The sequence below is a fragment of the Oryzias latipes genome, chromosome 20 (genome assembly GCF_002234675.1).
Source record: "Oryzias latipes chromosome 20, ASM223467v1".
In the NCBI taxonomy this organism is placed as follows: Eukaryota; Metazoa; Chordata; class Actinopteri; order Beloniformes; family Adrianichthyidae; genus Oryzias; species Oryzias latipes.
The window spans coordinates 19,488,029-19,515,694 of record NC_019878.2 but is presented as its reverse complement, the minus strand read 5'-3'; the positions used below and the strand labels follow the sequence as shown (position 1 = coordinate 19,515,694).

Sequence of the window (27,666 nt, the reverse complement as noted above, 5' to 3'; positions counted from 1 at the left end):
TTTATTTTGCTCCTCATCTTTTATTTTCCAACAGTTTTTTGAGGAAAAATGGTACAAAAATGTTAGTTTTCACACAACAGCGTGTTACAGTATTGGAAAACATTTCCGAAAAATCCAACAGAGTAAACATCATCAATGATACATCAGATGATATATCAATTGCTTTTCGAAAAAAGGCAGCGAGTTTCAGTCGTTTGGTTTCCCGTACAGTTCGATATCAGGAAGAGTCTTTTTGTAAAATTCGACCAACAACGAATGTCAAGACGCTGGGATGACCTTTGGTGCAGAGAAAGCTGTTAAAGCGGCTTTGCTTTAGAGTAACGCGTCTGCTCAATGACCCCGGCTGTCGTCACACAGATGGAAACCTCCATCCACTGGGCTAACAAAGAACGGTAATCCAGGCAGGCCACCCTGCTGGATACAGAAGTGGATTCAACAGCATCGGAAAATAAAAAGAACAGGCGATGAAACGGATTATTGGGTCAGGGGGACAACAGGAGCAGCAGCAGCAGCTGTTCAGGGAGGAAAAATAAAAAAAACACGCAAAACCTTTGCTGGAGGCGGCGACGCTGAAATAATTTTTACAAAAGGGTTAAAAGGTGGAGGCGGGAACGACGCAGCAGCATCCGATCATCAGGTTAGCACCTCTGCAGGAAAAACGGGTTAAAAAGAACAGTCCATGGAGCTGCCTTCAGGTGTCAGCGATGAGAAAACCTGAAAACTGCAACACCAACCCATCTCCTCACTGGTCCAGCATGCCTTTACCAACTCAATTACAAAGAGTCGTCTTATCTGAAGAACTAATGTACAAAACAACATCGTAAATTAGCAAACCTTTGCAGCTAATCCTAATTCTTCCAGATTTGTGCAAATAACCTGAAACTTCTTGTACGTTTTATTCTCAAAGTGTCAAAAAGGGAATTAAATGTTAAAGCGTGTGCATTTCTATGTCTTCAAGACGAGAAATCTTGCAATATTTGTTGATAAAAACATGCCAAACCACTAAAGAAGGTTGTTGGGGAAAAAACAGATTTAAGCTGATGGAGTCACTGCTTTAAGGTGGATTTGTCCTGTAAAAACACAAAAATCATCATTAATGTTCCAGCAAACAGTCCTGATGGAATAAAACACATTAGAGTTGATTGAGGCATCTTTGATGCAATGACATAAAATAAACACACATAATAGCCCAGAAACATTAAAGCCATAAAGTTACCTTAAAAACTCTGATTTAGTCACATGTGGCGGGAAGATCGATGAGGTTAAATGTCATTTTAAAAGCTGAAGAAAGAAACTAAATGTTATAAATAAATGCTTTGATTCTACATGAGAATTCACAGCACATGTTGATCATTCTTTCACTGAAAGTACAAAGAGATTCAACGTGAATCTGTTCTGGTTTCATGACACAAAACCGCGTCATCATCATCATCATCATCATCATCATCATCACCGGCAAAGCCCGTACTTAAAATTCAAATCCATAGGATTTACCGTAAAGAACCTCAACTGAGCCAACAACAAACACCCGGTACAGAATGTCAGTTCAAAATAGAAAACAAATCAAAACTATAAACAAAAGAAAAACATCTCCACAACTCAAAACAAAAAGAGGAAAAAACATAAAGAAGTCACTTCCGACAAAACGGCAACATACAAACAGGAAACCTTCAAACCATGCAACGTCGGGTTCTGCACAAAGAATGGAACGTTCTCCATTTGGCAGTTTTGAGATTTGTGGTGTTTCAGAAACTGGAATTCACTCAAGTTTAAAGAAAATGCCACTAAATTTATGAATCACGTAAACAAGAATGAAAGCAGCAGCCTCAAAACCTTAGCTAAAATGACAAAAATGAAGACTTTTACTGTCTAAATTCAGCTTTTTGTCCTAACTGGTCAAAAAAAAACAACAACCTGGATTTGAATTATGCTTGAATTGTGCAGTTTGTTAGTGAACGCCAGGCGTCATCACACATAAACCCAAATCTCAAATATTTGTGACATTAAATAAATTCAGTGGCATTCCATGTAAAATGTGAGGTAGCAGCTTGTTTCCAGTGTTTCTATAAAGTTGAAAACCAGAGTGGATCATTCCTCCAAAGGGATTTTTTGTGTGTGAGGTGAACCAACAGATTCCATCAAGTACATCAGCAGAAACACAATGAAGATGCGTCGGCGTAAAGACAGTGGACACACAAGCACGGGCTAAAGTTAACCGGCTTCACATACCTGCATATTCACAGTATATTGGCCGTATTTTTATTTTTTTTGCATGGTTTTTTTAACTTTAATTTTTCCAAAGGTGAACAGAAATGTGGTCCAGATTTTTTTTTCCTTTCTTTTGTGGTAAATTTTACTTTAAAATAGAGACAAACTCTCCTAAAAAGGATTTCCGTCTGGACACAACAGCATGTACTCAAATATAAAATAGCTTGATACAACGTTACCAACACAGGGGAAAAAAAATCTCTACTTATTTACATGACACTTTTTTTAAACAATGGTTGCCCCCTCCACTTTTTTTTTTTTAATACAAAAGTCGGAACTTTTTCGTTTGAACAATAATTTACATTTGAAAATGGCCATTATTCTCAAACTATAGGAAGTGTTTGATGAATGCAAACCTAATTGAATAAATGTAAATAGTGTTTTTATGCTAATTCTTAGGTGTGAAAACAGTGAAATGAATGGAACTGCTCCCATTTGGAGATCAAGAAAGACATGCTTTATCTGGGAGACATTTTCTAATTTATCAACCTATATGGTTAATGTTTTGCAACATTTATTCAGACCAATTGGCTTTATAAGGACATTTGCTTCCATTTTATTTATTACTTTTAGAACATGTATGTTTTTTAACTAATTTTTGCACCAAAATGTTTTTTTCTTCCATAACAATATAAACCAAATTCTGTATTTACACACACTCACTCCATACATCAACACCAAACTTAGACTTCTTTTCACTGACTCCAAATACAACTTAACCTAAAAAACAAACAAAAATCAGGCTGAAAACTGATCCTGCTTCACAGTTAAAATACTTATTGAAGTCTAGAAGAAAGAACAACCAAAAGAAAAAAATATCTGTTCCCAATCTTGAATCCTTCAACAACAAAACCAGTAAAAATCCCCGCAACAGCCTTTTCTATCTTAGAGGTTAAACCATCACACACAGCCTCGCCACTAGGTGGTGCCATTAACCCATCGCCTGAAAGCAGCAGCTTCCATCAGCTGTGAGGAAACACTGCCATCTACAGGGCAGAAGAAACACTGCTACAGAGAAGCTTCTCAAATTCTGTCTCTACTTTTCCCTGCAGGAATCCAACTAAAGTCCAAGAATAGAAAAGACGACCAGCTCAAAATTTGAAAGATGTTCACGTGACCTTCTGCATTCATGATCCTACAAGCAGAGGGGAGCAACCATTATGTCATCGTTACATGATACTTAAGTGTCTAGGGAAAGGGAAAAAAGGAAGGAAAAAAAAAAACTGTTTAACAAACTCCACCAAAGCAGGTTTCACTGTTGAGAGTCTCTATTTAGTGCATTTACAAATACAAAGCCTTGACAGGCAAAGAATATATATGTACATGCTTACGAGTCATTTTCTAATGTTCACTAGTCCAAGTGGGGGGGAAGGGGGGATTGATCAATGGTGCAGAGATGTTCCTAAGAGGTGACAAAATCGTCCAACGTCAGGGATGAAAACGAGACGTTAGGAGACAGGAAGTTCTTGTAGAAGACGCCCGACTCTGTTGTGGTCCTCATCCATCGATCAGGGAGACGTCGATGTGGGACAGGTCAATCATGTGCCTGTGTGGTCGATCACAATCACGTCTGAACAACGGTGGAAGGGAAAACTCATACTCAGGACCCTGTACAGTAGGACTGGGTTAAAAACAACTAACCAAATCTACTGATCGCGTCTCCTTGAAAACATTTTTACACAGTTTTGTTAATGAAATGTGAGATTTTCAGATTTTTTTAATAGCTCAAATTACTAAATAATTAAGATCCAAATTAAGTTGATGTTGTGATTAAGATCAATAAATCATGTCAAACTGAGATCCAATGGATTCAATAGTGATGTGTAGCCCCACTGCGTAGCAGATCAAATCTAAGATTATGATAGTGTCATAAATAAGGAGGTGTGGTTTGAAATGTCCTCAAAAAGCGGGTTACCTGTGGAAGCTCATTTGGAAATTCAGTGCATGCTGAGGATTGGCAAACTTGGCAACCGCTTTTCTTTGCTGAGGAATCAACTTGAACATCTGCAAGGTAAATAAATAAAATAAAAATCAAACAGACTGAACTTCTCCACGAGAGGGAGTGGGGGTGGAGAGTTAGCATCATTTATTCACTTGAAACAACACTGCCATAGTCCGTCAACAGGGGGCGCTGCGGGATAAAGAATTTGACCAGCTGCACATTTGTTCTTTGGGAAAAATACCTTGCTTAAAAAAATAAATAAAGACACTTTATACATTTGTGATGCTGTGGTGTATTTGAATTGGGCTCTGACCTCAATGGGACCGATTGATCCGAGCAGGTTCTTCAACTGATATTCAGTGGTGGATGTTGAGAGGCCCTCGATGGACACCGTACGGCGCTGGTTCTCTGCTTCTCTTTGGGTCTGCCTGGCAGAAACCGGACGACCTCGACCCACGTTTCCACTTCCTCTCCCCCGACCAGACACAACAACCTGCACGAGCAGCGGATGCAAGAATTGGAATATATTAGTAAAGAATATCAGGAACAGGAAGCCGGAACCTTTTCTTTCTTTTAAAGGCAGAATGGCGCTGGGACTTCAGCCATGTGGAGAGCATTCTGTGCAGTTAACATGTTTTTTCCTCCGCTGCCTCTCAGCCTTTCACCAGATAGACTCATCACATTTCTACATAAAGCATCAATGTCAGAACATGATGCGTGTCACATGATGCATCTTCATTAGAATGAGAGGTAGGGTTCCCTGACTGCAGAGAAAAAGGACGAAGACACAAAAGAGAGGAGGCAGAGGAAATATGGTGTGTGCGCGTGTGCAGGGACGGGAGCATAAAAGAGAGGCGCGGTGACGGCTGCCTTACACTGTCGGCATCAGTGAATGTGCTATCTGTGACAGGAGCCTGGCAGTGACAGGCGTGCAGAGGCCAGGAGACCTTGTGGAGCCCTCTGCGTTGCACTGCAGTCAGCTTGCCAATCCTGAATTGGAATAGCGACCCGCTTAACTCCAGCTCAGCTGGTAGATCTACTCTTCTTTGGGCATTTTGACTTCTGCTACAGAAGAGTTGCCACCTAATTACATTCTACTATTTCAGGTGAAAGAACCGGCGCATCAAAAACACAGACGGATCTCTTATCGGCGACCTACCCTGCCTTGCTGCTGGTTGCTTATGTCCACACGGTTAGCCTGCGGAGCTCCGCCTGGTCCCTGTTGCTGCTGCCCCACTATAGTGACCATCCTTTGGATGCCCTGGTTGAGTGGAGGTCCTTCCCAGTTACCCTGCTGCTGCACCAGGCTGCTGTTGGCCTCGAGCCCCTTTCCACTCTGAATGGGAATATAGGAGTGTAAACTTTTATTTCAAACTACAGACTGTGGTTTGAAACTTCCAAACAGGAAGTACCATAAGTTGAAATCCCAGACTTACACTGAAAAATAAACCGCTATTACTCAGTCACTCTATATATCAAAATAACCATTCTTTCTCTGATACCTTTGGTACCAAATTCTTAATAATCCTTTTATTCCCCCATATTTTTTAGTGCAAGTTATTGGAGGTATACAGTGTTCCCTCGCTACATCGCTCATTCACAGTCTTGCGGTTTTTCTGTATCCTGATTGGCTGTAGACCGTTTCAATCACTCTCCAGTACAGAATGTGCTCAGTTTGCCAAAATCACATGACTCTTCAATCGTGACCAGATCTTTGTTTTCATTCTATAATTTTGGAATTATTATTCGTGGATGAAGATGTGAACCTTGGGAGTTTAAACAAAGGAAAAAGGAGATACAATGTTTATGTGGGTCTGAGAAACGTCTCTAAAGTATGGAATGAGGAGTTTTATTCCTGTTTTACAGCCAAACATCTATATTCCTACTTTGTGGACCTATCATGGGTTAGTTTTAGAACGTCGCGTGTCGAACTTTCAAAATGTTTGACAGATTTCGTGGGGCCTTATTTCAAGTCATAGGAGTGTGGATTTCCAACAAGCACACCGCTGATTGGCGAGAGAGGTTGCCATAGAAATGTTGACTCAAATCTACTTGGACCAATCACTGCTTACTGAGGACGTCTGGCACCAACATTTTGACTTGATTTGATTTGAAATGGGTCATTTCAAGCAATCAAATAAGAATAGTACACAAAAAAATTAAATTCATCAGTTATACATTCATACAATGACATATCAAACTTAAGATAATTAGACATAAAACATGACTGTATTAAATTAGTTTTTGTTGGAGCTGGAAGTAAACCATTTTCTACGGGTGACGTCACACTCATCCGGTCCGATTGTGAGATACAGTCGATGCTTTAAACAAAACTCGAGAGTTTAACCCTCGCTCCCAAAGATTTCACAGGCCGTCTTTACAACAATCGTAAATCAGCAAGCAGCGGGATAGGATTCCTATCTGTGCAGAATAAAGATCAACCTGACAAGGTAATGGTCTCATTATCAAATAAAGTCACAGCTCAACTCTGTTGACATGCAGGGAGGAACTGAAGGTCGTCTCTTCCTCGACTCTGCAGAACGCCGTGACAGATCAATATGTGGGAAGAAAAGAGGCGCTATCTCTGACCTGTCCCCAGCTGAGAGTAAATGGATTAATCCCTTCTATAGAAATCACAGATCTTGATTGTGCTCAATGCTAAGCTGCATTACACTAGAATGAACGCCCCTCCGTGCGTGTGTAACCCATCCCCCCCACACACAACCCATCCCCACCTTTTGTGTTTCACACTTCTTTGTATTATCCCAGATGAAAATATAATTTGGCCCTTATCTAGAAGACTTAGCTACACAAATCCAAATCCTCAAAAGTGGCAACTTTCTTACACAGGTATTATGTCATCCTCCCCCTCAAAGCCACCTTCAACCAAGTAAGATTAATTATAAGGGGGTTGGATTGGCACCTTTGTTGCCTCACACCTGAGCGATGGATTGATGGAGAAAAAAAAACAAGTGAAGGACGACAAAGAGGAGCGGAAGGAGAAGAGTAGATAACATTGTCAAAGCTTTCAGTGATGACAGCGGAACAAGACACAAAGACGCTCATTTTCAGCCCAACTGTGAACCGTGGCTCTTTCAGTTCCACCACTTTTTCCCCATCAGATAGCTTTAAACAGGCTTCAATTAACACACCGACTCTGTTATCTTTATCTGCAGGAGGGCCAAGATTTGGGTGCAAATTGTTGTTTGTATTTTAAATATGATAAGAAGCTATAATAGCTAACATGCATGTCTGTGTTTTCCAGTATGAATTAGTAGGGGTAAAAACTTGGAATGAAATGTTAAAAGCAATTTGTGCCTCTCAAATTTAAGTCCCACTCCAACTATACGTCTTATTTATTGTAAACGTTCCCAGTTGTCTTTTAATTATAACTGTGCAGTTTTTTTAGGGCGTATTTTCTGCAGTGCAGCAGGAGTTCATCAGAAATTTGCCTCTGGGTTGTGGGCGGGACTCCTGGCGCGGAAGTAACCCTTCATTGATAACCCAGCATTCCTTTGTTTACACTCTCTCCCACTAGCTCACAGACCCTCACAACCCCAAGCTAGCATAGCAAAGAAACGGCGAGCAATATCAGAGCCGTTGGATTCCAGATGAGGGAAAATGAAGACATTTATGGATCAACTTGTCTTTTAAGTGAAGGGTTTAGAATTGGAGCGGAGCAGGAAGACCTTGGCCCACCCATGGCAGTTGCAGCATCACAAACCTGAGCCTTTTCAAACCGCGGGTTTTTATCTGCTCCTGATCCATCACAGTTTGAATAAAGAAGTACTTAGAGATTCAGTTTTAGTCTCAAATTCTTTCATAAATGTCTTCTATTACAAGAAAAAATGTTGTGAATCAGGGGCAGACAAGAAAAAGATTGTTTTGTTACGTAGAAAAAACGCTGGACAAGCCACAAGCTCCCTGCACCGCTCCATTCTGATGCCTCCATTTGTTGACACTTAGATCCATGATCTGAGCTGTAATCTGGTTAAAAACTGTACGGCTGGACAGCTCCAATGTTGCTAGACATTTCTGTTGCACTAATAATATTAGGTTGGGGCTGTGAGGCACTGTAAGCTAGAGAAAGAGCGTGTAAACTATGTCCTAGAAGACGACAAGTTTTTTTATTTTGGCTAAAAGCGACATAATCATAGTTAAAAAACAAAAACAAAAAAACCCACTGCGAATGCTTTTAAAATAGCTAAAATGACCGGACTGGATCTTTAAAAACAATTTTCGTCTGTCCTGAAAAGAGGACATCAAGTATCAACCTTTAAGAGCAGCGATGAGGCGTTCGCCAACTCCACAGATAAATGTCAAACTTATCTCCAGCTTTTCTGTTTCAAAGGTAAAAATGATGTCTAGACATAGTGGCTTAAATACCACTTCCACAAACTTTACAGGGGGGGGCACTCTTAACAAATCAATTTTGTCAAAATGACAGACATCAGTGTGTCATTCCTATAGGTTAGACATCATCTAGATTACAAAGTAGACAGTTTGGGCAATCACTGGCATTTCTTTTCAAAGCTGTGTAGCATCCCTTGTGGATAAAATCTGCTCAAAGATGATCAAATAAATGTCAGAGCCGAACAAAAAAGAAGGTGTCGGATAAAAAAAGGAATCATGTGCTCACCAGTCCTGAAAGTTTGACGACTCTAACTTTTTGTGGCACCTGCTGGCCTTCAGTGCTGGTGGTTCTGGCTCGCTGCATCACTGTCCTTTTAGCTCCGGGTTTGGGTCCCTGGGTCTGGGCCGGGCCTTGGTTCAATGAAGGAGTGACGGGTATGTTTTGTGACGTTTGCATGGACGGAGGCTCAGCGTTAGGTCTGTTGACACCCTGCAGGATGCTGTTCCTTCGTTGCGGATGCAGTGCCTGTTGTTGATTCTGCTGGTGCTGCTTCCACTGCGGTTCGGAACCAGGAACAGGGTTCTGTTGTGTGGTACTCTTCCCCAGCTGCAGACGCTCCTTGACGTTCGGACGGGAGGCTGGAATCTGAACGCCACTGTTGGGGGGGATGCTGTTGTCTTGATTGAGAGTTCTTGGTGTTTGGTTTGAGGTCTGTTGCATTTGCTGAGGAAACTGTCTCTGCTGCAGTGGCCGTTTTTGATCCGCCTGTAGCAGCGGTTGTTGTTGTTGTTGTTGTACGGGGTGTTGCATTTGCTGATTTGGCTGAGCTTGTGTCTGAGCAGTGCCTTGGCTCTGCGTGTTCGTCTTTGAATTAAGCCTTTCCAATAGTTCCTTCTTTCTGACACCAGCCTGCATCTGTCTTCGCATTTCCTTCCTTCTTAAAATCTCCTCTCTCAGACGCTTCTGCTCCTCGATCTTAAGACGATACTGCCGAGTCTCCTCGTCTTCATTGGGATCCTGTAGCAATAAATAGAAAGCGGATAAATTATTTGTGACTTTCATTTCTTCACCACAAAAAGGTTTAAAGGAAAAAAAAAGACATTTGGACCCTTAAAGCAACAAAAAAACAGGAGGCCAAACATATTAAATTTTATTAATTTAGTCTGCGCTGTTAAAAATCTGATGGGAAGCTTTCCCCTCCATGTAAGCTCCAATGTCTTAGCCACTTTAATAGCCTAGAGGAAAATAAATACTTCCTCATTTTTTACAAGAATTTTGCCATCGTTGGGAAAAAAATAATGGATTTTATATTTTCATTGCTGACCTGTTGTGTAGTGCTTAAAGGTGTGCTTTGGACTTCCATGCGAACATCCGGCTTGCCTGCTCCTGCAGGCTGAGGTTCAGTCTTGGCAACAGCTTGGCCTCTTCCTTTGCTGACGCCAGACATCGGTTGAGGGGTCTGCCCAGGATAACTCCTCTGCGTTGTCCTGGCAACAGTCTTGATGTTGGCAGTGGAGGAGGCGGGGCCTTGTGTGGGGCGGGAGCTGTTCATGTTTGTTGTGTTCGTCGCTACAGGGAGCTCTCGCAGGTTACTGTTGCGCTGCTGCATCTGTTTGGAGGCAGGTGCGCTCTGGAGAAGTCAGATAATTACATTTAGCAACATTTTGGAGAAAAAATATTTTTAGTCTGTGATAAAACTAAACGGAGTAAATATGGTAATTTCTCACCATTCTGTGCCTGTTGGACATGCCGCGCACTTGGGCGTTCGAGGGGCGTCCGGGCATCTGTCTGGGGCTGCCATGGGCATGTGGCTGATGGAAAGGATTCTGGCCATGATGCATCATGGGTAGAGGTTCTCCGAGATGTACCTGTGGGTGTTGATGAGGTGGTAACTCTTGCCTGTGGTGCTGCTGGTGCATGGGATGGGATGACAGTGGGTCGTGATGTGGAAGCGGGGAGACAGGAGGGCCAGGCATTAAACCCTGAAATACCAGAGGAAAAGTGCAAAATGTAATCCAAATATTTATTATGGTGACACCAGGAAGGTAATTATGAACAAACTTAATTTGAAGCTTTGGATAGGACAAATTGTGCACTAATCACCTCTAACCAGACCCTCTTTGGGCCACAAAGCAGAAACTGAACAGGAATAACATCACTAGAGGGAGCTCTTGTCTATGTTACTCAATATGATGGAGCAGCACCAGACTCTTCCTTAAGGAAACAGGAGTTATCTCAAATACAAGCAGTCGTCAAACGTCCTCGTTTCTCAAACAAATCAAGGGTGTATTGATACAGAACATGGACAAACACACAAATACCTAGAAAGGTCTTAAATGACAAAATCACTTACTCTTAGTCGTACCTGCATCCCAAACTGAACTTGTGGATGAGGAAAAATGTTCCCCTGCTGGCCAAATGGTTGACGAGGGCCCATGAAAGATCTAGGCTGGTTTGGGGGACCGCCCTGCTGATTGAAGTTGACCATTCCCTGGTGACCTTGGTGGGGAGGGAGGTTGGGTCGAGAGGGTTCTCTCTGAAAGAGTCCTAGTGGGCTTTGGCCCGGCTGGTTGAAGGATGGTCTTGGCGGCCCGAAGCCCATATGGCCCTGGCCTGGCAGCTGCTGGTGGTGGAGGCTGTTACCGCTGTTCAGGAGAGGGCCGGGACCCTGGTGATCAAACATGTGCTGCCCTGGAAATCGCACTGAATCCACACGCTCTGTGTTCACACAAGGAGACCGAATAACAGAGATATCAGTGTTTTTGTTGCTTGAGAGCTTGTTTCAGTAACAGCCTCTCCAGGTGTACAGGGTTATGACACGACAATTACAACATAAAAACGGATCAAGGTACACAACGCAAACCACCATGAAGGTATTAATTCTGCATTTAAAATGTGAAGGGGAAAAAAAGTATAAATATGTATGTTTAATTCTGTTTCCAAGGTTCATTCTGATGTATATATATACACACATGCATTTAACATGAGTTCTGCTAATGGAGCCACAACAGAGAGCTAGCAGCATACCCTCTAGGTACAGCGCTAGAGGTGATGAATAGGGGTTAAATATTCTAAGAGAGCTTTGTAACCCTCGTCAAGGCTGGGTGCAAGACTCACCTCCCATAAACATGGGCTCTCTGTCTTGGGGGGCTTGATGTGACTGGCTTCTCAAGGGCTCCATGTGATGAGGGGGCCGCTGGGGCTGACCAAAATTACCTGGCAAGTGCTGCTGGAAGTCTCCTGGTCCCTGAGAAAGCATAAAAGTACACAATTATAGGGCATTCTGGGGAAAACCACAAAAAATAGTAATGTGCCGGGCAGTGATTGAAGTGTCTGAGTCATTAAGCAGATACAGAATCAAGAGTTTAAACATCAATATGCATTCCAATATCAAGGAAACCCTTCAGCGTGAATCTATAAGCAAACTTGGATTAAAGCTACTTTGGGATCTGTGATAAAACCTTCTAGAAGCCAGTCTAACAAGGAAAGGCTATTTCAGCAGGGGATAAGTGCCCTCATCTTTGTTTAAACTACTTCACATGTTCAACAGCTTTTCACTCATAGCATGCATGCTACTTCCCATCCAAGAAAACCAGATAAAAACCATTTAATCCCTCTTTGGAATTCAAATCCCCTTCATAACCATCTTCTTTATTCCTTTAAACATCCATCTCTGTTGAAAAATTAACCTGCTATTCAACATGTGGCACTTACACAAATGGACTGCTTGCCTCCTTCAAGCCTATTGTAAATTACTTAAGATGGTATCGAGGCTTAATCCATCTTTATTCCACTTCTAGGTGGAGGTATTTAGTAACAAAAAAAAGGTGTTCGAAAAGCTAAAAGGCCAGAGTTCCAAAAAACTTGCTTAACATAAAGTTAATGGAAGGTGCTTTACAAAGACAGGAAATCACACTGGGGGCGCAATCATCCCATTCTGAAAGGTCAGACAACCAGGTTTACACAATGAGGACTCTGGTGACCATATAATACCTCTCAAATAACACAGCTCATCCTCTCACTTCTAATCCAGGATAGAATGGAGAGTGAGCTCCTCAATAGGAACTGATATATTATGGAAAATAGCTAGAAGTTATAGCATCTAAATTCATATCTGCAGAAATAAATGCACTTTTGCAACATTCACGTCTAAAAAAAGCCGCTGGAAACCGTTTACAGTTTCCAGCGGATTCTAACTTATAAATCAATTCCCTGCACTGATGTGGTGGTGAAGTGCTGACACAATCGACATAAATCAGCTGATTCTGTAGCGGAAAAAAGCAGCTTTGCACTGTGATGCAACACTTTACTTTTCTCCGTATCAGAATCTGCTCATTTACATTGATCATGTAAACGATGGGGCAGTAACGGGACGTCAAAGAGCGTGTGTTACTTAGGTGCTGCTGACAACGTCTCCGGTGTTAAAGGGTTTAAGGGATAACGCTTTCTGAGGCAGTGAAAAGCCGCTTTGCACAAATATGCAACACTTTATATTAGTTAGGTGTTGTACATGTTGCATTAAGCCACTTTTTTCTGTGTCAGAATCAGCGCGAATCTGGTTGGAAACACATGAATTGCATAAACGGTTGAAGAGTTATTGGGATTGAAAGAACATCAACACTGGAGTTAAAGCTCCGTGGTTAAAACGTACAGCGACCTAGATTATCTGCCATGTTTATTAGGTTTGATCTCAAACTACATATAAAACACAACACGATAACAACTATTTTACTGTTCGCTCACCAGTCATTTTCCAGCTTTTTCCTAAGCCATTGCTTTTGGTATATCTCATGCTGCTTAGTCTGATTTGTTATCAGTTTTGGTCCACAGGGCAGTCTGTCTGCGTTTACACTGTAGTGAACTATTCTCAGGATCATTTGCAATATGACAGACTTATACATACATTTATTTGAACTGTAAGGTGCTTTGTCAAACGTGAAGAGTTTATACATTGAGACTAAGCATCAATTGTAAAAATCCACCGTACCATTTAAACTGTTTAATTGTCAACTGATAACATTTAAGATGGGTCATTTGATCAGTTATGATCAGTCTGGTTGGGTCATGTGGCCTAAAACCTTTGCTTAGTCACCGCCTCCATAACCTGGAAGCAGCCAAAAGATTTAAAAAAGAAAAACTTCAGCAAAGCAGAGAATCTACTTTTTCTCAATCTGTCTAAAAATGGTGATTTCTTAAATTATTTATTTAAGACTCTGCATTTAATAAATGACATATTTGTAAACCTAGATGTTTCTAATTTACTTAATCCTCAAGTAACATTTCATGAAAACTAAAACCAGTCATTTACTACAACCAGGTTGTACAAAGTACCCTCTCAATTTTCCTAATGTGCTGAATATTTTACAGATCAATAATATAATTAGGAAGGAGCAGACAGAAAATGAGCTGCTAATTTCTGAAATAAAAATCTGGACAGAATAAACATTTCCAATAATGACTAACTGGCGTTGAGATTATCATTTTAAAACCCACCTCACACCAAAAAATGATTAATGCAGTACTACTGGAGGCTATGACCCCCCCTGTTTGCCTGGCCTTTCAACAATTAAATCTGATGTGATGATAATGTATGATAATCATGAGTAATCAGGTGCCCACTGGTAAATGGAAAAGTGCGGCGTGGTGTGTCACCTGCATTTCAAATGGTTTCTTTGGCAACACCAGTCTAAATGAGCCTGACTTCAGGGAAACCAATGCTATGCTGTTCATCGTCTAACTTATCTGCATGTTTATCGCACTACAAATGTCTGAATAGAACCCCTTACTATTGTGCCCTTAGTGTCCACCTTGCTTGTAGACTTTTGTGATGCTTGATTGAAAAATAAACATTTAGAACATGTGATAAATACAAAGCAGTGCTTTTGATTAACATTAACAACTCAGCTCATCTGATTGAAATGGGATTGGGCCACTCGCTGAGAGCTCATTTGCATAAACCCGTATAATATGCACTTTCCAGAAAGATGTCAGGCAGCATCAGCACCACCTGATGCCCAAGCACCACTGAATAGAAAAACGGATTGACTCTAGGCACTTTGGCTGACTTCCTAACATGTCAGTTCCCTCAATGCAGTAATTACTTGAACAGTATTTCTGTCATCTCCGGGATGGCTTCTTTGTGAGGGAAATAAAAGACCTGTTCTTAGAGAAAGTGTGGAACTTCAAATCCCTTTGTATGACAGAAAATTCAGACTTAAGGGAATTATTTGCACAAAAAAGCAAAGGTGTTAACCTCCATCAAATAAAATGTTAAAAAAACTATCACATTTTATTGGTTCTACTAGAGTTGATGATATGAAGGCAAAAACTCCATATTTGCAATTCCATCGCATGACAAGCAGCTAGTGAACAAATCAATCCATGAAGAGCAGCTACTTTGGACCTGTCAAAGCAGCGTCAGCCCGCAAAAAAGCCTACTGCTGGGAGCTCCGATCATGCATTTCCAGCTGTGCAGCCAGTCTCCGATCAGTGTTTACAGATTTGATTTAACCATGTTTGGGTAGTGCACAGTCTTAATTAAGGTAATTATATTTCCTTCAACAAAAGGAATGCTAGCTGAGGTGAAGGGAAAAGAAGGTAGAGGAGCAGCTGCAACTCACTGGGAACCTCTGAGGACCCACAGCAGGTCTGGGCTGGCTCTGAGCAGGAGGCATCAAGGGCACTGCAATGAGAAAAAGAGGGGCAGACATTTAGAGCAGAAGAGGTTGGGGGCGGGGAAGGGAGTAACATTAAAACAAGAGGAAGCAAGTTCAGAGAGGGCATCCTTTTAGAAGGAAATTATATCTTCACACTGACAGTTCTTAGAGGTTGATGTCAAACTCCAGCTCAGATTGGATCCTCACGGCTGGGACCTCAAGAAAATATAAAAGGTCTTCTAAAAACAAATAACACATTTGCAGCTTCATAAGACCAGGTAGAATAAAAAACAAATAGAGCCCGATTTGATGTAGTTGGCCTTCTGTGTAATTTAAGTAAATGAAACGATTTGACAGCTGCTACAACTGGTAAAAAGCTATTTCCGCTCAGATGAGTGAAAATTAAAACACAGATGCCCTGCGGAAAATACAAGCTGACATACCATATGCAGCATTTGCTGTTTTTTAAAGAAAAACCCTCAACTAGACACGTTTTGTAAATGAGAATTCATTCGTGAATTGTTTTGACAGACAACCAATTGTGTATGTGGTTTTCTCTTGAGTACTTCAAACAACAGCGTGTGGGTGGATGCGTCTCACAGTGGCCTAACCGGGCTGCAAATCTCTGTAAATCAATACTAATCCACAATTTTGATGTGATTTCAGTATAAATCTAATCTCACTAGCTTTCTTATAGATGATGGAAGTAACAATGCATATCAAAGAAACCTATTTTCAAAGTTCAAATGGACAAGAACCTTGTACAGATGACTGTGAAGGTCCTCTGAAGTGGGGGTTGATGTGGATGTTTTTAGAATGTGGAGGCTGCTGCTGGTGATGCTGAGGGAAGTTGGGTGGGGGCGAGCTCATCATTCTTGGGGACGTATCCATCTGTGGCCGCAGTGGCGGGGAGCGATGTGCCATGTGAGGGGGCATGAGAGGCTGGAGAGACTGCTGGGGAAGGGGACGCCCGTGATCCTGGAAGGGATGAGGCCCTCTTGGACGTGACGGATGGTGCTGATGGGACGGAAGTTGGTGCTGATGGGGGGGCGGCATTCGGGAAGATGGCTGTTAATTGGAGAAAAAAAACAAAGAGATGAAAAACCACCTGTCAAAACACGCGTCTCTCTTAAGATTGGGACTTCACTGGTTTTAACCACGTGAAGACCCAACAATTAAATTCACCAGCAAGACTTCAGCCGGAATCCAGTTCTGTTTAAATTTCTTCCAAGGTTTAAAGTAATCAAGCATTCAGTTCTGCAGAAAGTTGCCTATTTTTAATAAAAACAAAATACGGCTGTAATATTTACAAAATACAATAGTCACTTCATTTTCAATCAAAAGAAATCCTCAACCATGGCATGACTGCATGTTGGCACAGTCATCATATAGTAGGATGATGGCGCAAATTGGTCTTCATAATTGGTCAAGCAAACAAACATGTAAGTAACCAAATTAGTTAATGTAACTCGACAACAAAAGGATGCAGCAAAAAAAAGAAACTACTCATTAACCGCAGTCAACACAATGTTTGCCAACATGTTATCGATGTGCCAATGTATTTCATTTCCAGCACTGCCGTTTGTTTTGAATTTCACTGCTTATTATCATTAATTAACGCAAACTAAAGTAACCAGCTGTTGGAGTTACATTTGCAATGGATTAGACAAGAGCTTTAACTCTGTTCAAGGGAGTGAATACCTGAAAAGAAGCAGTCAATACAGTTTTTTGCTTTTTACAAACACAAAAAAAAAGACCCGTATTATGCATTACATTTTTAGTGTTTAAAAATATTCTTCTGCACCAGAATTCTTAGTAGTCAAACATATATGTGCACGACATCAAGTTGTTGTAGACGTTTTACCTGTATGTTCATGTTTCCCATCAGTGGAGGCATTATCTCATGCATTCGACCTCTTTTCCCTCCTCTGAAATCTGACGATCCAAAACCAGGGAAGCCTCCTCTGCCCCTGCCTCCTCTTCCTCCTCGTCCTCCACCTCGGCCTCCGTAGCGGTTTTGTCTCTTCTGACGCTCTTGCTCTTCAAACTCCATTAAATCTTTCTTGGCTTTCTCCGACAGCTCTAATGATGTTTGAAAGAAGACAACATTAACTGTCTGAAAAAAAAACCCGTCTGGTAAATAAAATGTATGCATAAATAGAAGGAATTACTTTTTTACTTAAATGAAGAAAATGACAAATAAGTGAAACTAATTCCTGCATTGGCAACATACTAAAGTTATGAAATGTTTGTACCTAGTTTGTCAGGAATGTTCCGTCTTTTATTGCTTGCATCTGCCAACCGCTCGATAGCACCGTCCTTCCTCTCAGATTTGAACCGTAGTCGGCCAGACTCTTCGTCTTCCTCCTCCTCCTCGTTTGATTCCTCCTTTGATTCGTCGTGGAGCATAGTTTCATTTTCCCCCTGTAAACATTCAAGTCTCTAGTTTGTCGAAATACTTTTATAGGTTTCTTCTTGGCTTTGCGAATCTAAAACAGAAAACTAAACCTAACGAAATCACCATTTTCCTATTTATGTAAAAAAAAATCATGTTGAGTTTCATTATTTTATATTAATTTAAAAAAAGGACGATTTCCTTCACTTCCCTTGCCTTATGGATGCTGTTATTTTTATTGGGAAGGAAATAATTCAAACGTTAAGAATGAGGTCATTTGGCGTCTCTATCTACTAACTGCAGTAACATTTGTGATGCAAAATAGCAGAACACAAGTTTGCAAATGTCTGCAGCTCTCTTAGGTTCCAAGCACTTCGTCCAACAACAGACGATGAAAACAATGAAGCTGAATCCCCATACAAAGCTAAAGCATACCTCCTCTGTGTCATAGACTCCACCTCTGTCCAGGTCGGTGGCCTCTTGGCCTTGCAGTTCTTCACCAACATTCTCCTCAGCATCTTCCTCCTGAGCAATGCCATCCATATGAAGAGGCTCCTCCCCATAGGATGTTCGGTATTCTTCATCCTAAAAGAAATTGGACAGACCAGGGAGACGTTTATCAAGTTGCAATAACTCTCCGGTTACCATTACCAATTCATCATTTAATATCGGTCATTCATTAAAAACGATATTTTCCATCCTCGCAAAGCATAAATGGGAAGTTCTGCTTTAAATAAATAAATAAATAAAACAGAGATGAATAACTAAGTCAAGCTTGAGTTGGATGAACTAATAAAAACTGTTGTAGGCTCAGAAAATTGGAAATTCTGGCAAATGTAGAAATAAAACTCTGTACTAAGTAAACATACCAAAATTATATGGTAAGAGTTTGGGGGGGCGCTCATGGGAACACCCCCCCACCCCAATCTAAGCCCAAAATTTCCATAACAGTAGGAGCAAGGCTTCATTACTATTCCTGACGGCATTTGAAATTCAATGAGATGTAAATGTTTGACATGATATACAGAAATGCAGGCAGGGATAAAAACACTCCTCCCTGCTTCAGTGATGGTGAAAATATCATTGACTGACTCCTCACAAATCACTCAGTTATTGGTCGCACTGTAAGTTCATGACTCCATGTCAGAAACGATGCTGGGATGTTCGGAGGCAACAAATCCTTTTTATTCCACAACAAGATTTTGTTTTTACTCTAAAAGCAGGTAAGACATTTAACCATAGGATTTATTCCAAATGAACTCTATATTTACAATTTAATTAGGTTCTAAGCTAACAGGTCTCAAGACATAAAATTATTTATTCCCCAACAAAACTAACATATTTTTCTAACTTATAAATCAGTCCGAGCATAAGTCACAGCCGCCAAAAACATAATCATTTATAAGTTGCATTTTAATGTGACTTATAAATTTAATTTTAATTTAATTTTAAGGAGAAATGTATTTATGTATTTAACAAAAATACTTAAACAAGAACAAACATTTCATCTTGAAAGGCAAATCATAATAATGATATAGATAAATGTAACGCGTTAATACTTATGGAACTTCATAAAAATTAGGAGGAATCGACTAAATTAGCGCAACGTATGTATAATTATTAAGATATCCATTGCATTAAGAACATACCAACAAGTCAACTAAAGTCTATTCAGCATTTCAAATGACAAATAGTAAGGACAATGTCACAGCCAAGCAGTTAAGTGACCCCGTAAACAGCTTTTGCACAGAATTCAAATAGACACTCACACTAGCACACATCTTTAAGATCCAAAATAGACAGCCACTTGGGCTAAGGAGGTCAACGTCTTATCTTTGTTAGGAGAAAAGAGGTAGGCCAATATATCTCTGTCAGGTGCCAAACACAATCACATGATGGCAAATGGAGCACAGCAGACATTTGCACATGGATCCAGTCTTATCTTTGATCCTCTTAGCCCAGGCTAAGAGGAAAGGGAAACGAATAAAAAGAAACTCCCATCAATCATTAGAAAACTGTATGGAGTGTCCTTAGGAAGGTCAATAATCTTTTCACCTGCATGAGACTTTATCAGATCCAGTCTGAAGCCAGAGAAAAAAAGCCCCACACATTAACCTCTGTCGATTGGCAGCACATCTCCAACACAAAGCAGCTTTTTACACCCCTAAAGATACAAGACCCAAGGTCACAATGGCATGGGGATTTGGAGGCGACAACAGAGCATTACCCCACGCCAAACAAGCTGTCAACAAAACTTTGTCAGCAAGATGGAGAAATTTGCTGGCAGGATGTGATAATGAATCAAATCACCCCCCTGCCCAAAAATGCCGACCAACATCTCCTTCCACTGAATAGATTTTCTATCCTGAGAGCCTCTTCAGTCAGACGAGAAGTGACATTATCTCTACCACACAATAGAGATGGACAGGAAGGGGATTGGATAATTCGTGTGTGTGTGTATAAGAATGTGTGTACATGGGTCTTTACATGAGAGTAAGCAAAAGTGAGAACTCACTTGAAATTCACCATCTATAGGTTCATTGATTTGAATGTCCAGCACTTCATCTTGGTACCCATTGTCATCCTCGCATAGGTCTCCAGTGTACTCAATCTGGTCCTCAGAGATGTCCGGATTGTCTTCTTGGTTGTATTCTTCAGTATATGCCTCTTCTTCCTCCTGCTGGTACACCCCCTCACCCCCTTCTTCACAGCCTTCTACACCCAGGTTCATAACATCATCTGTGTAGTCTATATCCTGAAGGTTGCCGTCTTCATCATATGATGTACCCATGTTGTATGTGGCATTGACGTGCTGTTCACTAAAAAAACATGAAAAAACGCCATTAAAACCGAATGTAAAGTAAGACGGAACTAAAAGCAAAATTGGGCAAGTTCTGATACAACTTACCCCATATGTGCATCCTCATCATCACTTTGAAGAAGGTCATCATTCAGCTCTTCATCTGAGACTTCTGAGGGATTCTAAGACAAAACAAATAAAGAATTTTAAAAGTAGGGTCATTTCTAACTCGCTTGTGTCAGGGTATGCAGAAAAGGCATTGGGGCAGAAGGCCACCTCCAGCCCCAAGGGATGCTTCATTTTCATGTGGTGAAGGCAATCTGGGCAAGTCAGTGCAGCGTTTTTTTGTCCACTGTACTTCCTTTTTGTTCACATCAACTAATCCCCCCATGGAGGAGCCATCTGCTTTAAATACAGTCACTGTGACCATTCTCGAAATGCTGTTTCAGTTCTAGCACGTCGTGCTTTGGATGTTATCTTCTCCTTGTATGGAATAAGACGCACCAAAAAAATAAATCACGTAAATATTGTGTCCGACATGTACACACACACATTCATTACAATGCAGTATAGGGTGAAATTGAAATATATTTCCTTTTTTTTCCCCTTACCTTTTTACTAGATAACCAATCCTCTCCTAACAGGTCTTCTTCCAAATCGCTACGGTAAAGAAAAACAATAATAATAATTAGGTGTTAGCAATTACTAAGTTCAAAGATGGTACAAAGGTGCAACAGAAGAGGGGAGCTCCTCTGTGATTGATAAGGTGAGGGATATGGAATTATATGAAACCAGCAAAAAAGATGTTAAAACAGGCTTTTCTACTCATTTTTGGCACGGCTTTTCCACTTTTAATTGCCTTGTCAATCAGAATGAAAATATCATTCTTGATATGATGTGACAAAAAAGAGCGAAACATAGAAACACAAAAATACACACTTGGGAGCCGTATCAACACAATAAAGCTTCTTTTAAAATTAAATCATTAACTTTGGACCCAATATGCAACAGAAGAAAGCTGAGTTTTACCTCTCTATAGTATCATCTTCACCCCTTCTTCTCCGTGAACGCTCAGCACCCGGTTTGTCGTATTCAAATTCAAAATCTGTAAAAAGAAAACAAATAAAATGCTAAGAATAACATTTTTTACTTGCATTTGACAATATAAAATGGCGAGTAGAGTAGTTATCGCTTCATTAGAAATGTTAATGTGAATTTTAAACTTTCACATCCAAAAATCATACCATCAAATATCAGAAATCAAGACAACACAGAGAATAGAGGAATTATATTTTAATAACTTTTAATAAGGGGGGAAAAAAACTTGAAAACAATAAGTGACGTGATTTTTTTTTTTACTACCTAAGCCTTTATATTTGCCCAGTACACAAAGTCAATCTCACCAAAAAAGGAATAATATTTCTATCTATGTTTTAATATAAAAACCCGTTCCCTTATGTCAAATGTTACCATTTTCTTACTTACATGTTGGTACACTTTATACGGCTTTATATTCTTGCTTTGGTGCACTCTCTTTTAAACCACAAGTTGCAAAGATCAATGGCTTATCTCATGGCCCATCGGAACATATTCACTGAGGTTTAACAGGTTTCACCAACGTTGGCTCTATACATAAATTATCACTCTTGCTCCAGGAAAGGGAGCCTGTGTGAGTAAATAGCCAAAGGCAAAGAGCAATACTAAATTCCCCTCAAGTCTGACACAAACGCTTTAAAAGTGAGAGTTAAGACAAACCGACATGCAATTAAGTTTTAAATGCAATGTTCATGGTGGCTGTCCTCATACAACCAAGAATACTTTATCTGATTGTATTTTTTGCTAACATCATCCTTTTGTTTTTGTTTGGTTCAACATGACTCTAGCTTTGTTACAAAAACGCAATTTGTTTTCCTTTTTCTAGGAGTTAGTCTCCAAAGTTGCTGCACAAAATTAACAGGAAACAATGTTGACAACATGTTTGCCAAATATTAAATGGAGGTAGAATAACAAGCCTGTAATCCACTAGTGATCATTTTAAACAGATATTCTATAAAACAATCCTACATAAAAACCTAACAGAAAATCTGCAACTTTTTGCTAAAGAGTCTAAAGGTATTTATAAGAGCTCTCATCTGTCTGCCCAGCTGTTGGACAGGACAAGTAAAAAAAGCAAAAACAATAAATAAATAAATAAAAGTATTTATAAGGTTATTTAAACCAGTCTATGAGCAAAGCCCAATAAATCAACAAAATTATGAAAGAAACAGACTTGTAGAATCACAGCACAATCTCTAAAATGACCAGTCATCTATTAACTGTCTGCTTCACTGGACAGTCTGCACATCCATGTTCTTTACAATACTTCCCATCTAAGAACTTCCTTTCCACCCTCAAACTCTGAATTCCTCTAGACGAGGTGTCTCTAACCCTGTTCCCCGTGAGCTATTGCTTGTTTTGCAGCTAACCCCACTTCAGTAATTGCTAATTGCTAATTGACTGAACACTCCTGATCCAGGTGAACCAGTAATTACAGAAGCAGAGTTTGCTGCAAAACAAGGTGGGGAGTAGCTCATGATGAACAGGGTTGGAGACGCCTGCTCCAGAAACTTTGTTTAACCGAAGAGATAAATAAATTTCTTTTCAATGAAAGTATTGTGTTGCTGTAGCATCCAAGTGCTTCTTTCCCAAAATTTAAAGTGAATAACTGGCCTCTATCTACATCTTAAACTATATATCTAGGCTACAAAAATGATTACTTCTAGACGCTTTGCTAAGCATTTGCAAAGGCCAGATTATCATTCTGTCATATTTACATGTGGGCTCCAGTAACCCATGTGCTATCCTAGGCACTTAAACGTTGGGAGTTGGGTCATCTAGACCCACTAGACAGTACGCTGATCCTTTTTTCTTCAATGATTTGTGATCTTCTCTGGTGTCCATGGATAACATGAAATCTTTCCAGCTTTATCCACTTTTGTCATGGTAGGGAGAACACGTCAATGTAAGGGTGAGGTCATCTAAGATAGCACAAGGGTTAAAGGTCATCTGGGTCCACACAGATGTCATGAACTCTGAGTGGAACACCTTGCTAGTCAGTTATTCTATCCAAACATTTGTATTGCCATTAAAAGTTTGGCGACACTAAAGCAAAGCCATCCAAACTACAACACACAGCATAACACAATGTAAACAAAATGAAAATGTAATGGTAAAATGCTGACAACAGTTCAGTTTTTCAGAATACCATGACTGCTCAATGCAGAAGCAGCCAAAGGCTTAAGGCCAATAGATTACAAATGAAACTGCAACATTGTTTTAAAGGGTCCGAGAAGAGTTAAGATTTGCTTTTAAACAAGGCAAAGTAAAAATAAAAAAACATTCTATAAAAGACCAAAAATGTCTAATGAAATCATAAAATGGGAGACTTGGTTTTATACCTCCAGGAAAAGAAAAACAAACATTAAAATATCAAATTCAGACAACACATGTTAAAACAAAACCCTACATACTGGCTGCTGACAAAAAGGTGTCATCAGACATCCTTTGATTTATTCAAATAATCATAAGGCAAGGTTTTTTTAAGTTAACTTTCAAAAAGTATTGTAGTATCTGGACGTGTATATTACAAAAGCATATATAGTTTTTGTTTTCCTAATTTGATAAGTTTAAGGCCTCAGGTCACGATCACTCTGTCCTAGACAGCAATCCACTCTTTGATAATGTGTGCATCTTTTTCATCGGGCACCTTGATCAGTAAAAGATTAATTAACGGTCCCATGTAGACCTTCAAGATGTGGATGGTACTGATTTTGTTATGATGGACCAAAACGGTGCCATCTCTCTGTAGAAAGACAAAACCCCACCACTAGCAACACTGTGAAGACACTGCAAACCCAAACACCCCCATGATCCTCTCTGTTTACCAGGCCAGTTTGAAAGTTTATACAATTACTAACTTAAATTGTATGGGTGTCATTTTCTTGAATACATACATATTATTGTCTGCAATTCTTTGGGAACTAAACCTTGAACAAACTCTGAAGTTGTAAAATAAATCCCCCTTGTGAAGACTGACCAAACTGAACTCTACTTTAAATCAATAAATTAGATCAAGTCCATTCATTGACTTACTGTATTTGTATTTATGTTGTGTACATATATTACTCTTGCTTATGTCTAAATATGTTTTTCTGCTTTATTTTAGCACTGATGAAGGGGGGGAAAATCCGAGTTGGTGATGGTCAAACCAACGATGGCAATAAAATATGGTCTGATTGTCTAAACTAGGCTTCCATGACTCGATTTTTCTTTTACTTAATAAGTAAATTATGCTGTAAAGCTACTCTTTTTTATGACATCGTGTTGTACAAATTGGCTTTTACCAACCAAATCAAACAGAAGCTAAAATGCTTCACAGGGTTGACCAATACAAATCCAGCCAACCTGAATTCATTGGGCCATGGCGACGAGCCTTTTCATTGATTATCATGATCATCCAACATATAAATATAAACACTGATTTCCATACATACACTTTTACCTTTGACCACCAAATACCCTGTTTATAATGTTATCCAACGTATTTGTATTTATTTATTTTACCGGTGTTTTCGCGACCGTTGTTTGAACAAAAACACGTCACAACGATTACATATTTTTGGACTTTAAATCGGCATCTAAATAGCTTCAATAGTTGACAAAATAACATTTAATTGCCAATATAGAAGCAGTGTGCGTTTATTTGGACAGCATTGGACATTTTGCAGCTCGTTTAGCAACAGTTAGCATACATGCTAACTGCCTTTTACGTGATCTGCAGTTCATGGACCCAGCAGTGTAATAAAACATTAATAGGCTAAAATAAAGTACGGTTTTACTTACTTCTACACATAAATCGGAAAACAAAGGCAACCAATAATGTATTAAATTGATTTCAGGCGTTTCGGCGCTAGCTGATGTCCAAATTGCGGCCTACCGTAGCTGAAGCCCGTTCGTGTTCCGCTGTTTGCTAGCGCTAGCTCACATTAGCTCCAAGTATTGTCGAGAAAATCCACTACCCACCTTGTGCGTTAGCTGACATGATGCAATCTCCGTCCCGCCTAACGTCTGATAAGAAAGTCAAAAGTCCGCATCTAAAAATTCAGTACATCGTTACAGTAAAACCAATATGCTAGCAGACGCGGAATGACTTTCCATCCACGACCAGGTCTCAAACATGGCAGTGGTGGAGTCCGCCGGGATGGAACGTTCGTTGTGGGTGGAGAAACGCAAGCGGGTCCTTCGACCGCGTTGCGTTGCTGCACCGCAAAGGCGAGGCAGACAAGCATCCTGCCAATTCTAGGTCACACAACCATGGACATATTAGCCCAATCTATTCATTAAAGCTACAATTTCAGAATCGTAAATAATCGTGTAATTTGTTTTCCAAAAAAAATAATAATAATAATCATTTGTTACTTAATTGGAAGTTGTTGCTAACTCCCACTTTTTAAAATAATTGTATTCTTCGTATAATATAAAAAAACTGACTTACTTTGAACATCTTAAAAGAAATTATTTAGTAAATATAAATTTATACTAATTATTTAAATGTACTTAACCCTCAGGGAGTTTGCCATAACACCTCTGACTTCATTCAGAATTGAAGGTGATTGTTTTACAAAATGTTGACATGTTTTGATGCAACAAAAGTATAGCTAGAGTTATGACAAATAATTCTTGAGACACCCCTTTTAAAAATACTTGTATGTAGTTAAATGGAGTTTTACCTGTTTTTGTTTATGGGTTCATTTTATGTAGTCTTTTGCAATAAAACATAGAAACTGTTTGATCTAAATGTTTGTGATTTTTGCAAACATTCAATTCTAAATGTTGCCACTTAGAATTGAGGTTTTTTTGGACAGTTTCAGATTAATTTGGGGAATTTTTGTCTAATACCATCAAAACCCTCTCTGTAATAAAAGAAGGTTGTACAAAAAATGGTTGTCAAGCTTTGCCACAGAAAAAGTTTTAAATATAAATTAATTGAGCATATATATATATATATATATATATATATATATATATATATATATATATATATATATATATATATATATATATATATATATATATATATATATATATATATAAGTGTGTGTGTGTGTGGGTGTGTGTGTGTGTGTGTGTGTGTGTGTATTTATAAATATGTTTGTGTGTGTCTGTGCCATGGAGCTTCAAATAAATGGATACATCAAAGCTCAATAGCATATATCGATAAAGTAACAACCCTCTTCTCATCTCACTTACGTTGCCCCCCCTAGCACCTGTGTGCATCTCACTGCATTTCTGCTCTACTCTACTTTCCCATGGGGAGCGCCACAGATTCACCTGCGCATTCAGGCACCTGCTCCAAGACTCCAAACAGACTTCCTGAGCGCAAGCTGACCTGTGGTAAAGCTAGCCAGTTGGTAAACTAAAAGATCAATAAGCTGAGCAATGGGAAGGCAGGAAAACTGTGGAGAAAGGTGGAGCAGGTACCAGTGCCTGGAATAGAAGTTCATCCAAAATGGCACTGTGCCCCTCCACAGCCAGAGTTCTGCCACCTAAAGAGCTTTGATAAACCAAGCCTTGGTAGAAAGCATCTAGCACATGTGTGCATTGTCTCATTCTGTCCAGAGAGACCTACTACATAAATAATAGCAGCTTTTAACCCTCAGGTTAATGGTATGTTTTTCTGGTATGGACAGACAAGGGTTTATACCCAATTCTAAGCCAGGTAATGAAAAAGATGGACAGGATTGAAACAGCACAGTCTCCAACACAGCAACAAAGAAAGGGGGAGAGATTATTCTCAATTCAAGGACATGGGGTCACAAGTGACAACCATTTACACTTTGATTATTAATAATTTTGGGCTCTAAAACGAACATGAGTTTGCTTCTGTTACGTGATTTTCTATTTAGACTTGCCAATTTTCTTTAGCACACTTGAGAAACAAAAAGAGTTTTCCATGCATGTCTAAAATCCGAGGTTAAATACTTCTGTTGCTGTGTTGATATCACAATTTTTAAGTACAAGGACCAATGCATTTCCATGTAAATGACCCACGCAGTTGAGCAGGCAATCAGAGGAGCAGACAAGCAAGGAAAGAAAAGCAAGATAAGATAGGCTGAATTAAAAACATCCTTTCCAAAGTAGACAAAAACATTGTTTTTCCTAAACCGTTATATGGGAAACACAAGCTAAAAGGTCAGATTATTTCAGCAATCA

At 39.8% G+C, this 27,666-nt stretch overlaps 1 protein-coding gene across 5 annotated transcripts; it reads right to left on the bottom strand.

Annotated features, from left to right (window-relative positions):
* rbm33 (RNA binding motif protein 33) lies at positions 1-25,711 on the bottom strand. Of its 5 annotated transcripts, none has more exons than XM_011488988.2 (19): positions 25,477-25,711; positions 21,445-21,520; positions 21,027-21,075; positions 20,524-20,597; positions 20,131-20,434; positions 18,051-18,200; positions 17,476-17,644; positions 17,085-17,302; positions 15,979-16,288; positions 15,185-15,246; positions 11,682-11,811; positions 10,918-11,282; positions 10,292-10,546; positions 9,889-10,194; positions 8,850-9,581; positions 5,370-5,546; positions 4,524-4,703; positions 4,184-4,272; positions 1-3,838 (listed from the first exon to the last, which is right to left on the bottom strand). In XM_011488988.2, exons 1-19 carry the CDS (start codon positions 25,493-25,495, stop codon positions 3,766-3,768), a joined length of 3,738 nt encoding a protein of 1,245 aa, XP_011487290.1. In that variant the 5' UTR covers positions 25,496-25,711; the 3' UTR covers positions 1-3,765. The 5 variants fall into 5 exon arrangements, with proteins under 5 accessions (XP_011487290.1, XP_011487292.1, XP_023806154.1 ...); XM_011488990.2 differs by having other exon boundaries at positions 1-3,814; XM_023950386.1 differs by having other exon boundaries at positions 10,292-10,471.
* Positions 25,712-27,666: the final 1,955 nt, after the last annotated feature.